Source organism: Malaclemys terrapin, chromosome 11, assembly GCF_027887155.1.
Source record: "Malaclemys terrapin pileata isolate rMalTer1 chromosome 11, rMalTer1.hap1, whole genome shotgun sequence".
NCBI lineage: Eukaryota > Metazoa > Chordata > Testudines > Emydidae > Malaclemys > Malaclemys terrapin.
In genome coordinates, this window is record NC_071515.1 from 42,217,185 (window position 1) to 42,237,446 (window position 20,262).

The following is a 20,262-nucleotide window of genomic DNA, read 5'->3' on the forward strand; positions in this document are numbered from 1 at the left end:
GTCCCTTTTCTCTGCAGTACCAGAAGCAGCATAGGGCAGGGAGCACTTGTATCAGCAGCCTTCCCACTGTCTACTTGCTGCTTGACAGGGGAGGGAAAGAGTAGTTCTGGTCACTCCACTGCCTACATCCCTGACAGGCTGTGACTGCACAAGAAAGAGCAGGATATAAACTCAACTGGCTCTGCCTGAACCTAGTTCTGAAAAGTTAGGGGCTAAACTCAAAAACAGAATATCAAACATTCAGTGCAAGTCTCTTGTTTGATATTATTAATGAAAACAAGAATTCAACTTACCTTGCAGCTCACTTTTAATAAGACAACTTTCCATCATATACAATAGAACAGTGACCATAATATCCAACAGTTGACATTCTTCTGTCACTTGACGTGCTAGCTCTTCATTGCTGAATAACTGAACACTGATGTGCACAATTCTATTAGACATAGTGTCCGATTCATGGCTTTTCTTCAGTGTTTTCATAATAAAAGCATAATGCTGAACAAAAGTTTTAGTAAAGGCAATCTGCAAATTTAAAAATAAAAAGAATTTTAACATTACAATAGTTATAGTTCCTCTTATTTCAAAAAAAATTATTCTCAAACATACAATCAGTATTTCAGAGAAACATCAGATTTATCACAACAGATCAAAGATCAGTGGTCCATCTTATTCAATATCCTGCTTCAGAGGAAGGTGCAAGAAATCTCACAATGGAATATCCTGCCCTTCTCAACCTCCATCTTATATAATTGCATGTGTTCTCATTACCCATATAAATAACTCATCTTTTTTAATATCTTGATTCTTATGACTGAACCCTTAATTGTAGCACAACTGTTCACTTACAGAAGGAACTAATCTAATCCAAACTCTTGCTATCAATATCTTCTGACAATGGATTCCACAAGCCAATTAAACATTGTATAAAAACACATTCCTACCAGTTTTAAATTTGGCATCTTTTCCATTAGATAGCCACTTGTTCTTGTATTCTAAAAAGGATAAACAGGAGCTTCCAACTTAGCGTCTCTACCACTCATTGTTTTATATATTTCTATAATATCTTCTATTGGTAATCTCTCTAAACTAAAAAAACAGGACTAATGTTTTCAATATTTCCTCATCAGGAAGTCTTCCTGTGACTAATTTTCTTTCCCTGTCACTGGATCCCAATATTTTCTTCTAGAACCTTTTCCAGATAGGATGACCAGAAATGAACAAAGTATTAAAGTTGAAAGTGTACCACTGATGTAATTAATGGCAATATTAAAATTTCAAGACTATTATTCAGTATTACTATTATGATAATAGTCTGTTATCATGATATTCTAACATCATGCTTGATTTTTTAACTGCTGCTGTACATACAGCAACTGTTCTCACTGAGTTGTCCGCAGTGTCATCCAGGTCTTTCTCATAGATGGTTTCAGTTAAGATGGAGCTGCACCATATATAAGCAGTTCATATTATTTACCAACATTGAATTTCATCTGCCATCATGGCTTCCCATATATTTATCTTTGCTAGGTCCCTCTGGGGTTCCTTTATTGCATTCTCTAGTGCCAGAGGATGTTGTGAAGGCCAAAACTATAACAGGGTTCAAAAAAGAACTAGATAAATTCATGGAGGATAGATCCATCAATGACTATTAGCCAAGATGGGCAAGGATGGTGTCCCTAGCCTCTGTTTGCCAGAAGCTGAGAATGGGTGAGGGGATGGATCACTTGATTATCTGTTCTATTAATTCCCTCTGAATCACCTGGTTTTGGCCACTGTCAGAAGACAGGATACTGGGCTAGATGGACCTTTGGTGTGACCCAGTATGGTGGTTTTTATGTTCTAGGTTTGATTGTCCTAAATAATTCTATCATCTACAAAGGTTTACCTCATCATTGTTAAACTTTTTTTTCCAGATCAGTAATGAATATATTGAAACAATATCAGTCATAGTACGGCTCCTTGGGGCACTCCACTATTAATGTTTCATCATGTTATAAACTGACCTTTTATTTATACTTTTGTCTTTTAGCCAATTTTTAATTCATTTCAAATTTCCAACTTAAGTGCTACTGCTGTTCTAAACTACCACCATATGGACTTGCTTAGTCTGAAGAGATGAGATAATGCAAGCTGTCTTGGTGATGACAGAAAATTTTCAGCTCAAGAACTAAAATCTCACATCTAGTCTAAAACTTGTCCTTTGAACGTGTTAAGTCTTTCTGGAATATAAAGTTGGCATTTTAAGGCTACCTTTAAGCCAACTGTGGCTCCATGGTCTGAGATTACAAAATCACTACTTCACTTTACCCATGTCTGTCCACACCCTGAAATACATGGCCCATTTTTATTAAGAGCACTGCAGTTTGCTACTTTTATCTGAACTGATTCTCCACAATACTGTGAAGCATAAAGGGACCATAAACGGCTCTCAAGGAACCCTACACACACCCCAGAATAAAGTAAGCTCAGAGTAGCGGACATGTCTGGAGTACACTGTGCTTTGATTATTCTTGGCTGCAGGATGGCCTACAGATACCATTCAAGCCAGAACATAAATTACAGTGGATGAGACTATATTTCTGCAAGAATGAAAAAAGAGAATCTAGCCTTATTAGAGAGACAAGGTGGGGGAGGTAATAACTTTTAGAGACAACAGAAGTTGGTCCAATAAAAGACACTATCTCACTCACCCTGTCTCTCCAATATCCTGGGACTGACGCAGCTACAATAACATTGCATAAAATCTATCCCTATAGCATTCAGTGGGTCAAAGAGCACCACCAGACGACCATATAAAATTAAGTCAGAAGAGAGTAAGCATAGGTAATCAAACAGATTCTTCTGCTAAAAGCCAAATAACTGACTCCTGACATTCCTATCCAAACTTAGGCTGGATTTATACAGAGAGGGTTACTCTTGAACTATCTATGCTCTACAGAGTTTACTTCCATTTAAGAACTTTATTTCTTGTGGTACTGTACAGCAATAAGAAACTGAACTAATTGGTGATCTTGTGGTCAAGATATTAGACTAGATGCAGAATATCTGGTTTAAATTACCAGTTGTATCAGACACTTCTCTCTGTGCCTCAATTCCCCATCTGTAAAAGGTAGGTAATCCTTCCTTTCTCCAATAGCTTGTAAATTCTTTAAGCAGGACTGTCTCTTACGACATTCATTTAACATTTAAAAAAAAAGGAAAAACTGGTACAATTCAATGACTGAACTGAGCTAACATGTAGTATACAACTTCACAGAATAACTTTGCAATCTTCACCATTCCTTTCCCTTCACTTGTGTCTCTTGTTACATCAGATCTAGTAGGACTCCTAAGCTCCTTAGGACAGGATCTGTATGTTACTTGTTTTGTAAAGCACTAGAACTGCTTTTAAAATGGTGGTTTCCGCCCTGCAGAAGATTTCCTTTTTTTGTCCCAAAAACACAATCTGAATGAACGTGGTTTTCTGATTTCCTAAAATTTGAGGAAAGTAGACACTTTCTGCAAAAATATAATTAGGTCAAAAACCCAATTTTCTGCCAAAAATAAGTTTGATTTAAAAAAAAAAAAAAAAAAAAAGTGACCAATCCTACCTGACACACTTCAGGTGCTGTAGAGATAACAAGGCATAATGTTCTGCTTCCAAAAGTCATTAGTTAACACACATTAAAATTAGTAGGTCTCAACGACAGCAGATATTCTTTCACAATAAAGATGTGGAACCAAGTCATTTCTTATAACCAGATGAGATATGAGTTATTATTTATTCCTTAGTTTATTACAGGTGGCATAGGTAAAAATGTCTATAGTTAAGCCTGACATTTTTCAAGAGATTTTAAAATTAGCAACAGAGGATTGAGGAAACCTAATTAAAAACTATATAAAGCAGTCAAGCTAATTTTTATCATAGAAAAAAATATTGTATTAACACATCCTCCTGCCACAAGAATTACATGCACTGGACCTTTAACTGAACTAGTTCTAAAGAGTATATAGAACTCTTTAACAGTAACAAAATATCTCAGGAGCAGATGTCTCTTCCCCATCCTAAATATCTGATATCTAAGGTGATCAGGGGGGTGCGGGAGAGAGGGGTGTAGAGAAACAGTTTGTTGATATTGCTCTTGCTCCAAGACTGGAAACTAAAACTGTGAAGGCTTGTAGGTATCTTCCCTTCAGAGAGCTAGATCTTATAAAGTCTAACAAAGCTTATGAGCTATGAAGGAAATAGCCAAAACAACAAAACAAACACAATACTCTGGCTCCTGAAGGAATTTTCAGAACGGAATTATTCAGCCAACCTGTTTTGGCCACATCTCCTTCCATGTATTGTACGGCTCTGGGCATACCAACAAACCCTCAAATAATAAAAGAACACAGGGTTTGTTATATTAATGATTTATATCAACCATATGCATACTCACGCAAGATGCAATACAAGTGAGTAAAGGAAATTGTTTTGGGAGGGAAGGCGGGCATGCAAATACCTTATAATCTTGATCTGGTAGCATGTTGAGTAAGAAAGTTACCATCTTTTGTGGAAATTCATATTTTATTGTCCAAAATAATAATTCTTCAAGAAAACATTTATGCTTTAAAACATCCATGATGGACTGATCTGCATAAAAAGTAGGAGAACAGAGGGGGGGGGGGGGGGGGAAAGACTTCAGAATGACTTTAGGTTTTGTAAAGGACATTTCAACCTTAGTTTATTAATATTCTATTTAACTTACTAGATGCAAATATCTAAGAATCAGTAACATCTTAATGTGACCATCCTGCTAATGTTGATAAAAGGGTTTTTTAACACTTGAGGAAAAAAGTTAGCTATCACCAATACTGTATAGAGTATATGCTTGAAATGGTTTCATGTATAGAACTCCTGCAGTCATCAATGGAAGTCCTCAGTACAAATCAGCTGCAGAATCAGGCCCTTATACAGAACCCAATCTATCAGCCTTACACTGGGTATTGACTTACTCTGCAAATAGTTACATTGGGCCAGACCTTCAGCTGATGGAAATTGTCATAGTTCCAGTGACTTCAACTGAGCTACAACAATTTATATAAATTGAAGATTTAGTCATTGACTTCAGTGGGATTACTGATGGAGTACAGTAATATTCAACAGGAGCAAGTGTGGCAGAATCTGACCCACACTAATTGAATGTTAAAACTGTGACATAAATTAGGTGTAATTCCTAAAAACATATGTGATCTGTTTGCAAACTTTTAAAACCTTTAAATAAAATTTAACACTTACATAATATTTTAATTCTTCAAATCAATTTACATACAAAGAATACATTCTCAAAACAATCTTGTGAAGTAGGCAAGTATTATCCCAATTCTATAAAATGAAAAAAAAAAAAAAAGATAAATAAAGCAGCTTTTCCAAAAATTATAAACCAAGTTAGTAGAAGAACAGGGATCAAAACCCAGTTTATCTCAACTCCCAGACTCATTATGAGTCTACTAGATCACACAGTGTCTTCACTGTCCTTCAAAGCTGTAATACTTACTATTCACAGATAACATAACCTGGCCACTCCTACAGCATGGAGAGATTTATGCAAATATAACCCTCCTGTACCTATTGGAGTCAACCGGGCTAGGGGAAAAGGAATCTTGCCCCAGATGAGGGCAAGCAGCAATAATGCCACCTCTCCCCCAGAGAAGGCAGAGATAAATTCCAACTGGCTCCCCCAAATCAGGGCAGGCAGTGCAAGAAATGCTGAATCAGTGCCTCTCCTGGCCTGGCACTGTTCCCCACCCCTCCAAGCCAGACCCAATCATCTTGTGGAGTGTATTGGATGACTTTTGGCCCAACGGTGAAGGGGGATTTGCTAGCATTTTGTGCCACTTTGCCCGCTCCAGGTGAGCTTACCACCAGCAGAGCCAACATTCCACAGTCATATGCCAGTGGTGGACTCTGACCACTATGTTAAAATTTTCAGAAATTGTTAAAATATCACAAGAAATACGAATTTAAACTTGAGAGGCATTTTCATGAGGAGTCTCTTTTTCTAATCCAAACAAAGAAAAAAAAAATCTATGTTCTGGAAGTGTGATATCAGAAAATTCATTTTTACCTCTCTGAATATTCCATCAAAAATCACCAGTCACTTACTACAGCAAGCATGCAACAATAATTTAGGGTCTCATCCTCCTCCCTTTTAAAAAAGGTGTGTGTATGAATTTACTACTGATTAAAGATGCAAGCTTGACAGCCATGCAGATTGAAATCATCCATCTGCACAACAGACCCAATGATTACGAGAAGTAATGCTTCCGCTCTACTCCGGGCTGATTAGGCCCCAAATGGAGTATTGTGTACAGTTCTGGGCACCACATTTCAGGAAAGAGCTGGACAAAAGCGGGAAAGTCCAGAGAAGAGCAACTAAAATGATTAAAGGTTTAGAAAACATGACCTATGAAGGAAGATTGAAAAAAGTGGGTTTGTTTAGTTTGGAAAAGAGAAGACTGAGAGGGAACATGATAACAATTTTCAAGTGCATGAAAGGTTATTACAAGAAAGAGGGAGGAAAAATTGTTCTTCTTAGCCACTGTGGATAAGACAAGACGCAATGGGCTTAAACTACAGCAAGGGAGGTTTAGGTTGAACATTAGGAAAAACTTCCTAACTGTCAGGGCGGTTAAGCACAGGAATAAATTGCCTAGGGAGGTTGTGGAATCTCCATCATTGAAGATTTTTAAGAGCAGGTTAGACAAACACCTCTCAGGGATGGTCTAGATAATACTGAGTCCTGCCATGAATGCAGGGGACTGGACTAGAACTAGATGACCTCTTGAAATCCCTTCCAGTCCTATGATTCTAGGTACACTTCAGATATTCTAATATGTGGACACCAATAATGTATGCTGTTCACACACACTCATTATCCACTACTGAAGTGCAGCTTCCTCAGACCAGAAACATGGCAGTTTAATGGTGCATAACAACTCTATACAACAGCCTGAGGACAGGGAGGGACCACCACCAGATCCAATTTTACCTACTGAAGAATTTAGAAAGAGGGCTCTTATCCAAGTTTGTCTAGGACATCAAAGCTATTACTCCTATGCTTGTGAAAAGTATTATACAATTTTTTTATAAATAAAAAAAAATAGTGTCTATAGGGTTGAAAATGTCTTATAAATTAGATCGTTTAGATGGATGAGTGTTTTAGAAACAGCAAAACAAAACAAAGAGAAAAGAACAATTTTATAATATGCTGCTCAATACCCAAACCCACATTTTGTACCGAAGCGTCACCTAAGTCTTTTAAATCTTCTTTTTATTTTTCCTATCACCACAAAAAAAATAAATTTATAGCTGTTGAAAACTCTTCTCCTGGGATATCAGTGTTAGTATGCCAAAGTATCACGAATGCACAGACTGCTGTGAAGACTGTACCATTAAAGATCTATGCTGGGGCAGGGAATCTGCTTTTATGAAGAGGTAAAATCTGTTTTTATTCAATACTCAGTTTTCTAAAATTTTCTTTTAATACTCTTATTTTATACCCTATAGGACATAAAATACGAATACTGAAAACTTCAGAAAACTATGTAATATTTAATAAAAACAGAAACTTACCTTTCCCCCACTGGCAGACTCCCTCCTCTGGGGCTGACATTAGGAGCTATCAACATCACCAGCACAGTCCATTTTGAGATGCCTCAGAGGGGGGGAGACTACAAGCCTGGGGGAAACGAAAGGTTTAATTAAAAGAATAATTTTGCTGAAATGCCTTAAATGATGTCCATTTAGGCATTTGACAACTTCTAGGCCTGAATTTCCTGCCCCACAATACAAGTTCACTTTTATTAAGGAAACTGCATTATTTCTGGAGTCATGAGGATTTTACTTTATCTTTTAGGAACTTCGCTTAAACTGTAAAGACTCATAGAAGTGTCTTAGCTAGCGAGCTCCCTTCTCTGCTTTTGTGTCTTGTCTCTGAATTGTAAGTTCCTGAAGAGCAAACTATGGTTTTCTTATAACATTTCAATACATTTCCTAAATTTTAATTGCCAATTACAAAAATTGCCATTGTTAAAACTATAGTTATGTCTTCTTTTTTAGCCTCTCTATCTCTATTCTGCCCAGTATATGTGAAACACCGTAAATTATAATTTTCATCTCCCACCATCACAACTCCTTCAAATCTCTGTGTTCACTTCCTGTACCTTTCCATTTCAAATTCAAACTCCACATCCTCACTTTCAAGTCTTTCCAAAGCTTTGTTCATGCCTTCATTACCGTTTTCCCTGCAGATATTCCCTTCTTATGCCTTGTGGCTACCCAGTGCTATCTTCCTGTCTTGTCACACCTACAAGTAATGGTATAATGTAATTTTAAAGAAAGGGAGGCATTTGTCTCTTGAAAATATCAGTATGGAAGGCATTAACCATTGCCATTAGCACCTTTTCAGAACAACGAACCTAACAACAAAAAGTGTAAGACATGGATATTCTCCCACCTACAATCCCCAAAGGGCTAAATCCTGATGTACTTTGTCAGTCATTCTTCAGATAAAACTCTCATTGACCTCAGTGGGAATTTTGCTTAAATTGGACTAGACATTGCAGGATGTGGCCTACAGAGAGGATTGATTTAAAGGCAAGATATAAATGTGAGTAATTTCAAAGGACTCTCCATTTGAAAATCTATTTCTAATGACACCTCTTTTCATATTAAAGTGTCATTACAGGATTGGTTTACTTTAAGACCAAAAAGGATCAGAGGGGAAGTGCTCTTGTCTGGCCCAAACTGCAATTATATTGCACAGCAACATAAAGAAAGACATTGTCAGGAACAAATTAAGCTTTCCACTAGATTTTTTAATTTATTAGCATTTGAAAAACCTTCCACCTAAATACTGACAACACAATGAGTTTTTAGAAGTTCCCTTGCAAAACAAAGGTGACAAATGATCAGTTGACACCAAATACTGAACGGTGGTACTTGCTCCCTCATGAGATGAGAGCTGCAGATTAAAAATACTCACTGACAAATTAAATGCCTGTGTCACATGCAGCTTCCCAGTGCTTGAAAACAGACTAAGCGTTCTTAGATACAATAAGATAGACACAAAGCAAGCATGATAAATGGAGATCATTACGTCATAAATACCTTTGGTACTGCTGCTTAGTTTCACCCTCTTGCGCTTGCCCACACCTTGGCTTCCATCCTGGTCCTCCTGGAGTAGGGGAAGAGATTACAAAAATCAATAGCTGTACAGATTTTACTGCAGAGAGTAAATACTCTGTAATTCACTTCTGGATTAAACACATAGGTAAAAAACAACAGGAGACCCTGTACATATGTGGTAATAGGACAATGTTTTATCTACTATGGGAACCACAAACTCAATACATTTTAAAAAATGGTTTCCCCAAGGACAACATTATTACATGCGAGTTCAGACATTTTAACGTATTTTATTCATTTAGAACATAAGAATGGCCAAACTGGGTCAGACCAAAGGTCCATCAAGCCCAGTATCCTGTCCTCTGACAGTGGCCAATGGCAGGTGCCCCAAAGGGAATGAGCAGACAGGTTACCATCAAGTGATCCATGCCCTGACACCCAGTCCCAGCTTCCGGCAAACAGAGGCTAGGGACACCATTCCTGCCCATCCTGGCTAATAGCCATTGATGGACCTATCTTCCATGAATCGATCTAGTTCCCTTTTGAACCACATTATAGTATTGGCCTTCACAACACCCTCTGGCAAGGAGTTCCAGAGGTTGACAGTGTGTTGCATGAAAAAATACTTTCTTGTGTTTATTTTAAACCTGCTACCTATTAATTTCATTTGGAGGCCCCTTGTTCTTGTATTATGAGGAGTAAATAACACTTCCTTATTTACATTCTCTATACCACTCATGATTTTATAGACCTCTGTCATATCTCACCTTAGTCGCCTCTTTTCCAAGCTGAAAAGTCCCAGTCTTATTAATCTCTCCTCATACAGAAGCCGTTCCATACCCCTAATAATTTTTGTTGCCTTTTTCTGAACCTTTTCCAACTCCAGTACATCTTTTTTTAGATGGGGCAACCAGATCTGCACGCAGTATTCAAGGTGTGGGCGTACCATGGATTTATATAGAGGCAATATGATATTTTCTGTCTTATTATCTATCCCTTTCTTGATGATTCCCAAAATTCTGTTTGCTTTTTTGACTGCCGCTGCACATTGATTGGATGATTTCAGAGAACTAACCACAATGACTCCAAGATCTCTTTCTTGAGTGGTAACAGCTAATTTAGACCCCATCATTGTGTGTATATATATAACTATATATACACACTATATATATATATAGTTAGGATTATGTTTTCCAATGTGCATTACTTTGCATTTATCAATATCAAATTTCATCTGCCATTTTGTTGCCCAGTCACCCAGTTTTGCGAGATCCTTTTGTAGCTCTTCACTGTCTGCCTGGGTCTTAACTATCTTGAGTAGTTTTGTATCATCTGCAAATTTTGCCACCTCACTGTTTACCCTTTTTTCCAGATCATTTATGAATATGTTAAATAGGACTGGGCCCAGTACAGATCCCTGGAGGACACCACTATTTACCTTTCTCCATTCTGAAAACTGACCGTTTATTCCTACCCTTTGTTTCCTATCTTTTAACCAGTTACCAATCCATGAGAGAACATTCCCTCTTATCCCATGACTGCTTATTTTATTACATTTTGCTGGCTACTTTACTTTCTTTCTGAAACGAATTGCTAAAAAATGTTTACATAGGTAAAATATCTAGATACGGTACATGTAACTATGAAGTTTAATTTTTATCCCTTTGTAGGTGTTTCTTTTGTTTTGGGTTTGTTTGTTTTTTGCACGCATGGCCTCTTCTGGCTTTTCCAGCCAAACAACAACTATGAATCTGAGATGGCAACACAAATAATTGAATAGACATTTTCTAATCAATTTAAATGTTTCTATCCAACATTGAAATAATTTAATTTGTTGGCAGCCAGTTACAATTAGAAGAGCCCTAGCAAATAAAGTAATATTTCAGATATATAAAAGGCACTTGTCAGCTGAAGTGCACAGAGCCCTTTATAAACAAGCAAGCCAGCCTTACAGAAACCAATTTAGATTAAAAACATGATCACCGCCACTTAAATGGGAAAGATAGGGCATAAAAGAAGAAAGTGACATGCAGACAGATATATGAGTTTGGATGCTGGATCCTGGCCTCCAAGTCTACTGCTCTAACAAGCAGATGACACTGCACCCACTATCATACTAGAGAAACAAGTTAAATATATTTGTCTTCATTAGAGTTTATGAAATGTGCGATTTTGTCCATTTAAGAGGATGAAAGCTGTGATCAAATTTGGGGAATAAAGTATCATTTTCTTGAAAAATATTTTCTTCAACTGAAATGTGTGCTGATTATTTGTCTCCCATGTCACAGTAGGTGAGGATTAAATCTTAATGGAAAGAGTTGAAGTTTAACAGCAATGTATCCTGAACACTAATCTTTTTAGATTCATCCTAAATACAAAAGGGAAAGTACCTTGTTGAATGCCATCTCTCTCCAATTAATCTCCCATGAACTAAAATACACTTAGAATTATAAAGGACAGAATAATTCACCACTCCTACTTATTCAGGAAATAAAAAAGTCTTACATGAGGAGAAAGCACGATCTTTTCTAACAAACTTATTTTCAATTTTGCTGTAAGGCAGTTTTGCTTTAGTGTTCTTGATGCAGAGTTACTGAAAAGTAAGTAATATTTTCCTTGCAATAATTTGCACTGTAGAAACTGAACAAGGTTAAAAGCTTGTTTATTAAAGTAGCTTAGAGTAAGTTAACTGGATTTATATTTACAAATGTGCATTTCAGGTCCCACATTTATAAAAGGCCCTTCAGTCTCTTTTTGAGTTACTAAAAAAACTGAGGGGATATGGAAGTTATTTTTACCCTCATCCCATATCATATTTACTTGTAATCTCCAATTTGTCTGAAAATATGTCAGGAAAATTAAGAAAAAAGTGTACTCATAAATTAAAATTGGTTGTGTTTTTTATTGTTAATCCTTCTTGCTATAGATGTTTCTAAATAAAAGTCTTGGTTGAGATAAAGTGTGAAAATGCCACCCATGCTCTTTGAGATTACATTTCAATACGGTAACTGAGAACTTGACTCAGATCCCACATAAGACCAAATTTCTCAGTTTTAATAATAATAAATAATAAAAACAACAAAAAGAAGAACAGGAGTACTTGTGGCACCTTAGAGACTAACAAATTTATTAGAGCATAAGCTTTCGTGGACTACAGCCCACTTCTTATGCATCCGAAGAAGTGGGCTGTAGTCCACGAAAACTTATGCTCTAATAAATTTGTTAGTCTCTAAGGTGCCACAAGTACTCCTGTTCTTCTTTTTGCGGATACAGACTAACACGGCTGTTACTCTGAAATAAAAACAACAACTGCATGCTTAACATAGCTGCTAGTTTGATCTAACATTTGGCGATTTGCAGCTTTATACTGGAGATTGGAAAGAAAGAAAGAAAGAAAGAAAGAAGTGTCTACAAGGTGTAACACTAACTGACAGGCATATTTCAGTTGCTGCTATTCTCTCCCCACTAACCCAGGCAATTCCTTTCCCCTGAGCCTTCCATTCTATTCCCCAACCTTCCTTTTAAACTGCTATACTTCACCCAGTGAAATAAATCCTTTTCCCTTTCCACGTACCAGTATACCTCCCTAGTCCCCAGTCACACCCCACCATCCTTTCCAAAAGGAATGCCATATCTGATCCCTCCCCAAACTACCACAATAGCGTCCATTTCCTTCCCTCACAATAGAGCAATCACAAACAAGGAGTGAGCATCATTTTGAATCAAATTCAGAATATTAAGATGAACTTTCTTTTGTTTCATTTAATATCTCATCAGTAGTATTTCCAGTTGTTATTTCATATTGTGGGGTTTTGTTTGTGTAAAGATATGGTTAAAGAATAGCAAGCAGTGCTTTGAAAAATGTCAACTTATAAATAGCACTGCTGAGAGCTTAACATGCTGTGAGCTGGTGACAACAGAGGCAAACATCTGATGTAACTTATTGTAGGTATAACAAACAATAGATTTTTCACTGTTACACCTGTTCAAATAGATTTCAGGATAAACTAAAAGTCCTTGCCAACGATGATGTTTTAAAGCATTTAAAAAGTTTGTTCCGTCTCCCTGCTCAGATGTCTGAACAAGTTAGAAATGACTGTTGTCTGCTCCTGTCAGCTGGGACTAAGCTATCATCCGGAAGACGGTTAAAGGTTTAGTAAAAAAAATTAGGTCCATAAAAACAATATTTCAAGTAAGTTAAGAATACATTAATAAAGCAACTCTACAGCGACGTAACTATTCCCCATCAATTCTTTTTGCTGATTCCAGCTAACCTAAACATAGGTTTTTCTCCTTCTCCCCTACCAAACATGATTAGTAAATAAGGCCAGATCTACACCAGGGGAATTTACGTAAGAAAATATTCCCACTGTTGCTATCACCAGCTCAGTTGCACCAGTGTTAGCATCGCTGGGATATCTAGTGCCTAACACTGCTCACACCTCTTTTAGCATCATTTGTATTAAACCTACTTAGAACAAGTCTAATGGATATGATGCTGAAAATGACTGCTGGAAAGAGAGAGCCACCTGTGCTAGATATAGCAATTTCCTGCCATATCCTTGGGTGATCTACTGAATTAAGTTTAAGTATCTTTGGGGCCTATGGTATTAAATTAATGGTTTATGTATTCCTGTGGGCTAGAATTGTATGTAACTTCCCGAGGGTGGGGTGGGAGAGAGATGTACTAGATGACAGACCTGGGTGTTCAAAGGACTATACTGAACAAAGTGTCAGACAAGAATGGACTTTTGCAACAAAAAGTGTTAAGTGAACTTCCTGGGGAATATCTAGGGGGAGGTAAATATAAATACTTCACCTCCAATTATGCAAATATCAAACCTTTTGAAGCTATGCTCTGAGTAGGTCACTTTCCGTTGATCACCTGTTACATGAGGCCAAGATCAAAGGACAAGCTGTATAAAGGAAAAACTGAACTGTTCAGTAATTTCCACTACATGCATCTGATGAAGTGGGTATTCACCCACGAAAGCTCATGCTCCAATATGTCTGTTAGTCTATAAGGTGCTACAGGACTCTCTGCTGCTTTTACAGATCCAGACTAACATGGCTACCCCTCTGATACTGAGCTGTTCATGGTGGTTCTGGTTCTGAATATGAAACAGTTATGAATTTATAACCTGGGGGAAAACCCAGTTATGGACTTGAAGCTACCAGAGCTCAAGACTGGAGTCGGGTGACCTCTGGTTAAGTTTTTTAGCAAATGTAGGTTCTTTTACTCTTTTTAATGTTTTTTCTGTAATGCTTTCACTTTAAAAATAAATTTGCTTGCTTATGAAGAGCTGTGTGGTAACTTGTAACTGTGCGCAATTCCACTGTTCATAGCCATTAGCGAGAAAACAAAGCACAGATGCTGGCCTGTTTAGGCAGGCTGGCTTGCTGGGACATCACAGTGTAGGCAGGGAAGTGCACAGCCTAGAAAAAGCCAAGCCAAGAGGGAGAGAGACATGGGTCACTAACAAAGCTGCGAGTTTGTCATGGAGGTCACAGATTCCGTGACTTTCCGTGACCTCTGTGACTTCTGCAGCGGCCAGTGCGCCTGGCTCAGGGGCAGCTCAGGCAGCCCCTGCGCCAGTCACACGGGCCACTGCTGGGGCAGTCTTGGGCCCCCACGTCCTGTCCCCCACCCCCACCCCTCAGCAACAGCAGAGTTTGGGTGTGGGAAGAGGCAGGGGCACAGGACGGGGTGAGGCGGGCTCCAGGAGGCTGTTACCTGAGGGGCTCCCTGGAAGCAGCGACATCCTCCCTCTCGCTCAATTGCTAGGTGGAGGCGTGGCCAGGCAGCTCTGTGCGCTGCCTCCACCCAGAGCACTGGCTTTGCAGCAATGGGAGCTGTGGGGGCAGTGCCTGGAGGGAGAGGCAGCGTGCATGCACCCTGCAGAGCTGCCTAGCCACGCCTCCCCATAGCGGCTGAGTGAGGGGGATGTCGCCATTTCCGGGGAGCCCCCCAGGTAAGCTCTGCCCAGAGCCCACCTCACCCCATCCCGTGCCCCCTCCCACACCCAAACTGTACTGTTTGGGAGGGAGGTGCAGGGCCAGGTAGGGAGCTTGCTCCTGCCCACCCATCCCCCCGTCAGCATCTGGGTCACCCTCCCTCAGCCCCCTCCTCCCCAAGTTTTAGTCAGGGGTATATAGTAAAAGTCATGGACAGGTCACAGGCTGTGAATTTTTGTTTACTGCCTGTGACCTGTTCATGACTTTTAGTAAAAATGTGACTAAATGTTTACTAAATGTTTACTAAAAAGTTGCCTTAGTCACTAACCATGATGGCTGAGGACCTAGGAGCTTAGAGTGGGTGCCCTTGTTGGACCACGAGGGGAGAATACGGGTCACAGTTGCCCTGAACTGTGACATCACATATCTATGTTGCTTACACCAGTTCAGCTGAAGCAGTATTAGCAACGAGATTTTTTTTTTTTTTTTAAATTAGAGTTCTTTAGTGGAGCAAGGGCATAAGGAGCTGGTCCCGTAGATCCCTACTAACAGATGTTCTCTCCACTGAACTAGACAGACATACACCGAGTATTAAAGATTTGCAGGATTGGACTAAAGTATTCTCTCTGTTTATATATTGTTACATTTCTATTTGATTTCTTTGAGAAAAAAAAAATCTCACCTCATCTGAAGACTCTCCTTGTCCTGATGTTGTTGTAGCGCCTGCTAAACCTTTTGAAATAAACATAAAATAAAATAAAGATTTCCTTCACAATTCTTGTACTGACGAGAGACACATTTTATGAGATGTAATGACCCATAAAGAAACACAAAACAATCTCAGCTATAGCCACACTGCCTCATACTGATCTCGTTAGCTCTCACAAGATAAGCAGTACTGGGCTTGGCAGTACTTGGAGGGGAGATCTCCAAGGGATATTCAGGGTACTTGAAGAAGTGATGCTTGTGATTCAGAATTAGGTCCCACCATAGTGCTTCACTGCACCGTGTTGGTGGAAAAACATTCTTTCAGAAGAGACAAACTGAGTTCCTGATCACTTCTGGCCATCAAAAATCCAGGGCACTATTGTAATAATAAGGATTTAACCCAGTTACAATCCCTAAATTCCAATATGAGTAATTACATCTTGCCTACTTGAATTCCACTAATTCTCTGATTGGATAAGGATTATTGTTCACATCCTATCCCTGAAGTACTATGTTTAGTTTTCTTGGTGCAGTTACAATGGGTCCTGCATTTTGGCAGTATGTGAAGTGATCCCTACAAATAGTTTAATTCCATGAAGCACTTCAAATACTGTTTAGGACACAAGAGAAGTTTTTTTTTAAAAGCAAGATTTCCCCCCCACCCACGATGTTTTTCTACACAAACCTTGAATTGCTAAAGTGCTAGTCCCAGATGCTTGCTCCTGCATACCACATGCAAGTTTATCCTCAGGAAATGCCAGTCCAGAGCCTTTCAAAGCTATGAGGTACTTTTCATGACTTTTCTTTGCACATGCATTTTCTCCAACACCTTGAATATATATTTAAAACAACATTAAAGCAAAGACAAACAAGTATTCAGCTCATGTACTAACACAAGAGGCCTCACTTAATGAGATTCATTCCAAAAGCATTTATTTTACAAGATTAAAAATTTAAAAAGTGGTCCACAATATTTAAAAAAGATATGAACAAAAGAGTTAGAGATGCAAGTCTACAAATTTGACCCTAAACAAACACAAAGTCAGTTTGCCAGCGGATGAATTTAAATCCAAAATACAATAGACTTTTCTGATCCGTTATTTTTTCCAAATCAAGAAGCATTTTTCTTCTAATCAAGGCACCCATCATTTCCATTGAAGCAAGACTGCTACCTACTATAATACTTCAGGCATCTTCAGCTCAACACAGGGGGGAGGAAGGGGAGGGAAGAGATAGAGACAGAAACCCCAAGTTGGTGGAAATAAAAGGATACTGAAGTGAATTAGGCCTGATATATAAAACTCATTTTAAAAATTGTCTAAATTTTGGCAGAGAATGTTCTAAGCGCATCAAACAGGAAAAAACAGCCACTTTATTTTTGGATCTCAAAATAAAAAAAAAAAGTTGAGTTGAGACTACTGCAGCAGCAGTAAACCAAGATTATTCCCAGAACTATAGACACTTCCACTCACATCCAAGTTGCTGGTTCACAAAGAAGTAAATAAATTGCACACATTGAATTAAAATCTTTAAAGACAAACGGCTAGGGAAAAAAAAATCAGTATTTCTCTAGCAAAAAAAAAAAAATGTATGGGGAAATAATTTTGTTTTCAAGTTTTTAAGCAAGCTATTAAACAATGAAAAGGCAAATGCCACAGAGATGACAACATCCTTTTTAGCGGGCCACCTGCTCCCTGCAGCCAGAGTTAACCTATGCAGCAAGTGGACCACAAAAACGCCTCAGGCCTTGCTATGTTCTGCCTCCATGGAGACTAGGTCTCCACTCATAGAGGTATGTTCCCTATTCCTGCAGGCATACTTCCTTATTCCACACAATCCTTCCCCTCTTCCAACTCCACCTCCACCCCCAGGGGGAGAAAACAAAAAACAAAAAAACAGGCTCTTCCACCTAAGCACAACATGCATAGGAAGTCTGCTACTCTGTGATGCAGGGTGAGCTTTTCCCCTGCAGAGTAAAAATTATTAAACTTCTTTCATTCAAAAGAGATCATGCTTGGCTCCCAAAAGACTTTTCCCTTAAAGCATGAAAAAGTGAATTTGGGAGAGAGAAGAGCAGGGCAAAGTACTTTTCAGCAGTATTCGTAAGTATTTCTCTTTAAGATAGAAGAGAGTGCTGTCCAAGAGTTTAGCCCGCCTTTAACCCACAGCTGCTCAAGATAATTACACTAACTTAACGCCAGAGTAACTCCTCTCTGCTTTGCAGTCATGTAGAAATAGGTTAGAAAGACTCAAAAATGAAAGCAGCAAGCTACAGAAAGCAGGGAGTTCATTTGCATCAGGTCCCCGTAACCAGTGACTGTGTAACATTTTGGGCTGGATGGGAGGGGGGAGCATCAGAGAAAGAAAATAGGTGGCTTATGTATCAGGCTATTTTTACTCTGAACAGAATACCCACAGCCTCAGGCAGCAACAGGTATTCTTTATGAGAGCAGGTCCTAAAATAAAATATGAGGCGTTTATGATCATATGTTTTTATGGTAATTAAGTGTTAGTTAAGTCAGCTCTGTTCTTGATCTTAGACCAATTATAAAAATATTTATTGAAATTATATGTCCTTATAAAAATACTTGTGCCACAAAAGACCCTACTCCACAGTTCTTACATCAGCAAAATTCCCATTGGCTTCTCAAGCCCTAAAAATAGCAATCAACTCAGATGCCAGTTTATAATTATTCTTATAATTATTTTTCTGATCTTTTTGGTGACATCGGAACAAAAGAATACAGTACACTGGGCTGCTAATGAACAAAAATGGCTTCAATTTAAATTTCTAATAATTTAAACATTTAACAACAGGAATATGCATGAACTCACCAGAGCTCAGATCTTTGTAAAACTGTTGGTTTGTCAAAACCTGGGTAAGGACTGATCGCATTGCTCCTCCCATTTTGGTCAAGTCTTCTAGAAAGGAAACATGAGGCTCCAACATCTGAAGGATTCTGTGAAGGTCTTTTTCTGATGGCAGATCAAGAGCTGGAAACCCAATAAAAGAAGTTTAAGGCAGAGAAAGACAATTGTTTCATTTCATTTGTATTGCTTCAACAAAGGATTGTACTGAACATTTCAACAGATTAAAACACTAGTTAGGCCACCAGTAAAATATATTTATAGACAGTCTAGTCTCCCTTAAGAATTATCTCCATTTGACAAACATACAACATTAGACAATTGGATTTATGATCAAGAGAGATCCAGGACTGAAACAATAGGGACACTATAAGTTAGTACTATGATGCAAAGACATAGTGAACTTACAGAGCAAAATGAATGGCCATAGCCAGTGTTGTCAGTGTATTACTTTCAAAGAAATAAGATCTCTATACAACAGAAAATCGTATTTAACTGAAATGTAACCACATGAATCATGTGTATGTCAGTATCACTCCACAAGATGAAATTTCTATTTTTCAATTTGCTTTTTTTTAAAAAAAAAAAAGTAAATTACATACAAAAAGCTATGTTAAAGTAATATTACAATTGCTTGTGAAACCTTAATTTTGTCCCCTTGTGTGTAAGCATTACTAGAGACATTAATTACAGTTTTAAAAAATTAGCGTTATGGAGGATGGTTAAGACTGATTCAGAGCTTTCTGTTAAATAGAGAATTTTCCAAAATGCTCTAAAATCCACATCATAGTTCAGGGCAACTGCATCTTTATTCCACCTCCACGGTCCACCAAGGGCACCCACTTTAGGTTCCCAGCTAATCAGGAGTCACCTCTCGTGGGAAGTGGCCCACATCTTTCTCTCTCTCTCCTGACTGGGAGGTTTCCAGGCTGCATCTGTACTTTGCTTTCTCTCCGAAGACTATGAATAACTAATTGCCAGCACTCAAAAAACACATAGATCTTTATAAGCAAGCCAATTTAAAATGAAAGCATTACAGATTTTTAAAAATAATAAAATAACCTGCATGCCAATAAGCTTACCAGAAATTACCCCCTCCCCCACGTTTTAACAAGAGCTTTGATAGGAGTTAGTCCTTCAAACCCTAAAAAGGGGGTTTTCTGTGGTTATAAGTTCATAACAGCCTTAACTCAGAACAAGAAACACCAAAAATAGTTCAGTCTTTCCTTTCTACAGCTTGGGCCTTTGATCTTCAGATTCCAGGAACAGGTAATTGTAGGCCTGGCTTGACATGAGTAATTGGACATGGGTGAGGCCTCATGTCTTGAGAGAAAAGATTAGGGAGGTAAATGAATCAGCAGGTTGGAAACAGAATGTCTGTACTAGCTAAGACAAGGGAGATACCCAAGAAGCCATTTACAATGGACAAGAAAAGTCGGGAACATAAAGATGAGGTATAGAGTAAGTAACACATGGACGGTGCATAGACAGAGCATGCTGCACAGGGATTGGTTCCTACAAAGTAACCAAGCCAATCCCAAAACATATAATGCAATATACAGTAAATGCAGTGCAACGTG

The 20,262-nt window shown here is 38.4% G+C and overlaps 1 protein-coding gene across 1 annotated transcript in view; it reads right to left on the minus strand.

Annotated features, from left to right (window-relative positions):
* Positions 1-20,262, minus strand: part of UBR3 (ubiquitin protein ligase E3 component n-recognin 3) — a 217,142-nt gene that overhangs the window by 153,196 nt on the left and 43,684 nt on the right. The window contains exons 3-8 of the mRNA XM_054043660.1: positions 18,650-18,808; positions 16,500-16,643; positions 15,789-15,838; positions 9,134-9,200; positions 4,485-4,615; positions 294-522 (exon numbers count right to left, since the gene is read on the minus strand). Coding sequence (XP_053899635.1) covers positions 294-522; positions 4,485-4,615; positions 9,134-9,200; positions 15,789-15,838; positions 16,500-16,643; positions 18,650-18,808 — 780 coding nt within the window. The remainder of the gene's footprint in view (positions 1-293; positions 523-4,484; positions 4,616-9,133; positions 9,201-15,788; positions 15,839-16,499; positions 16,644-18,649; positions 18,809-20,262) is intronic.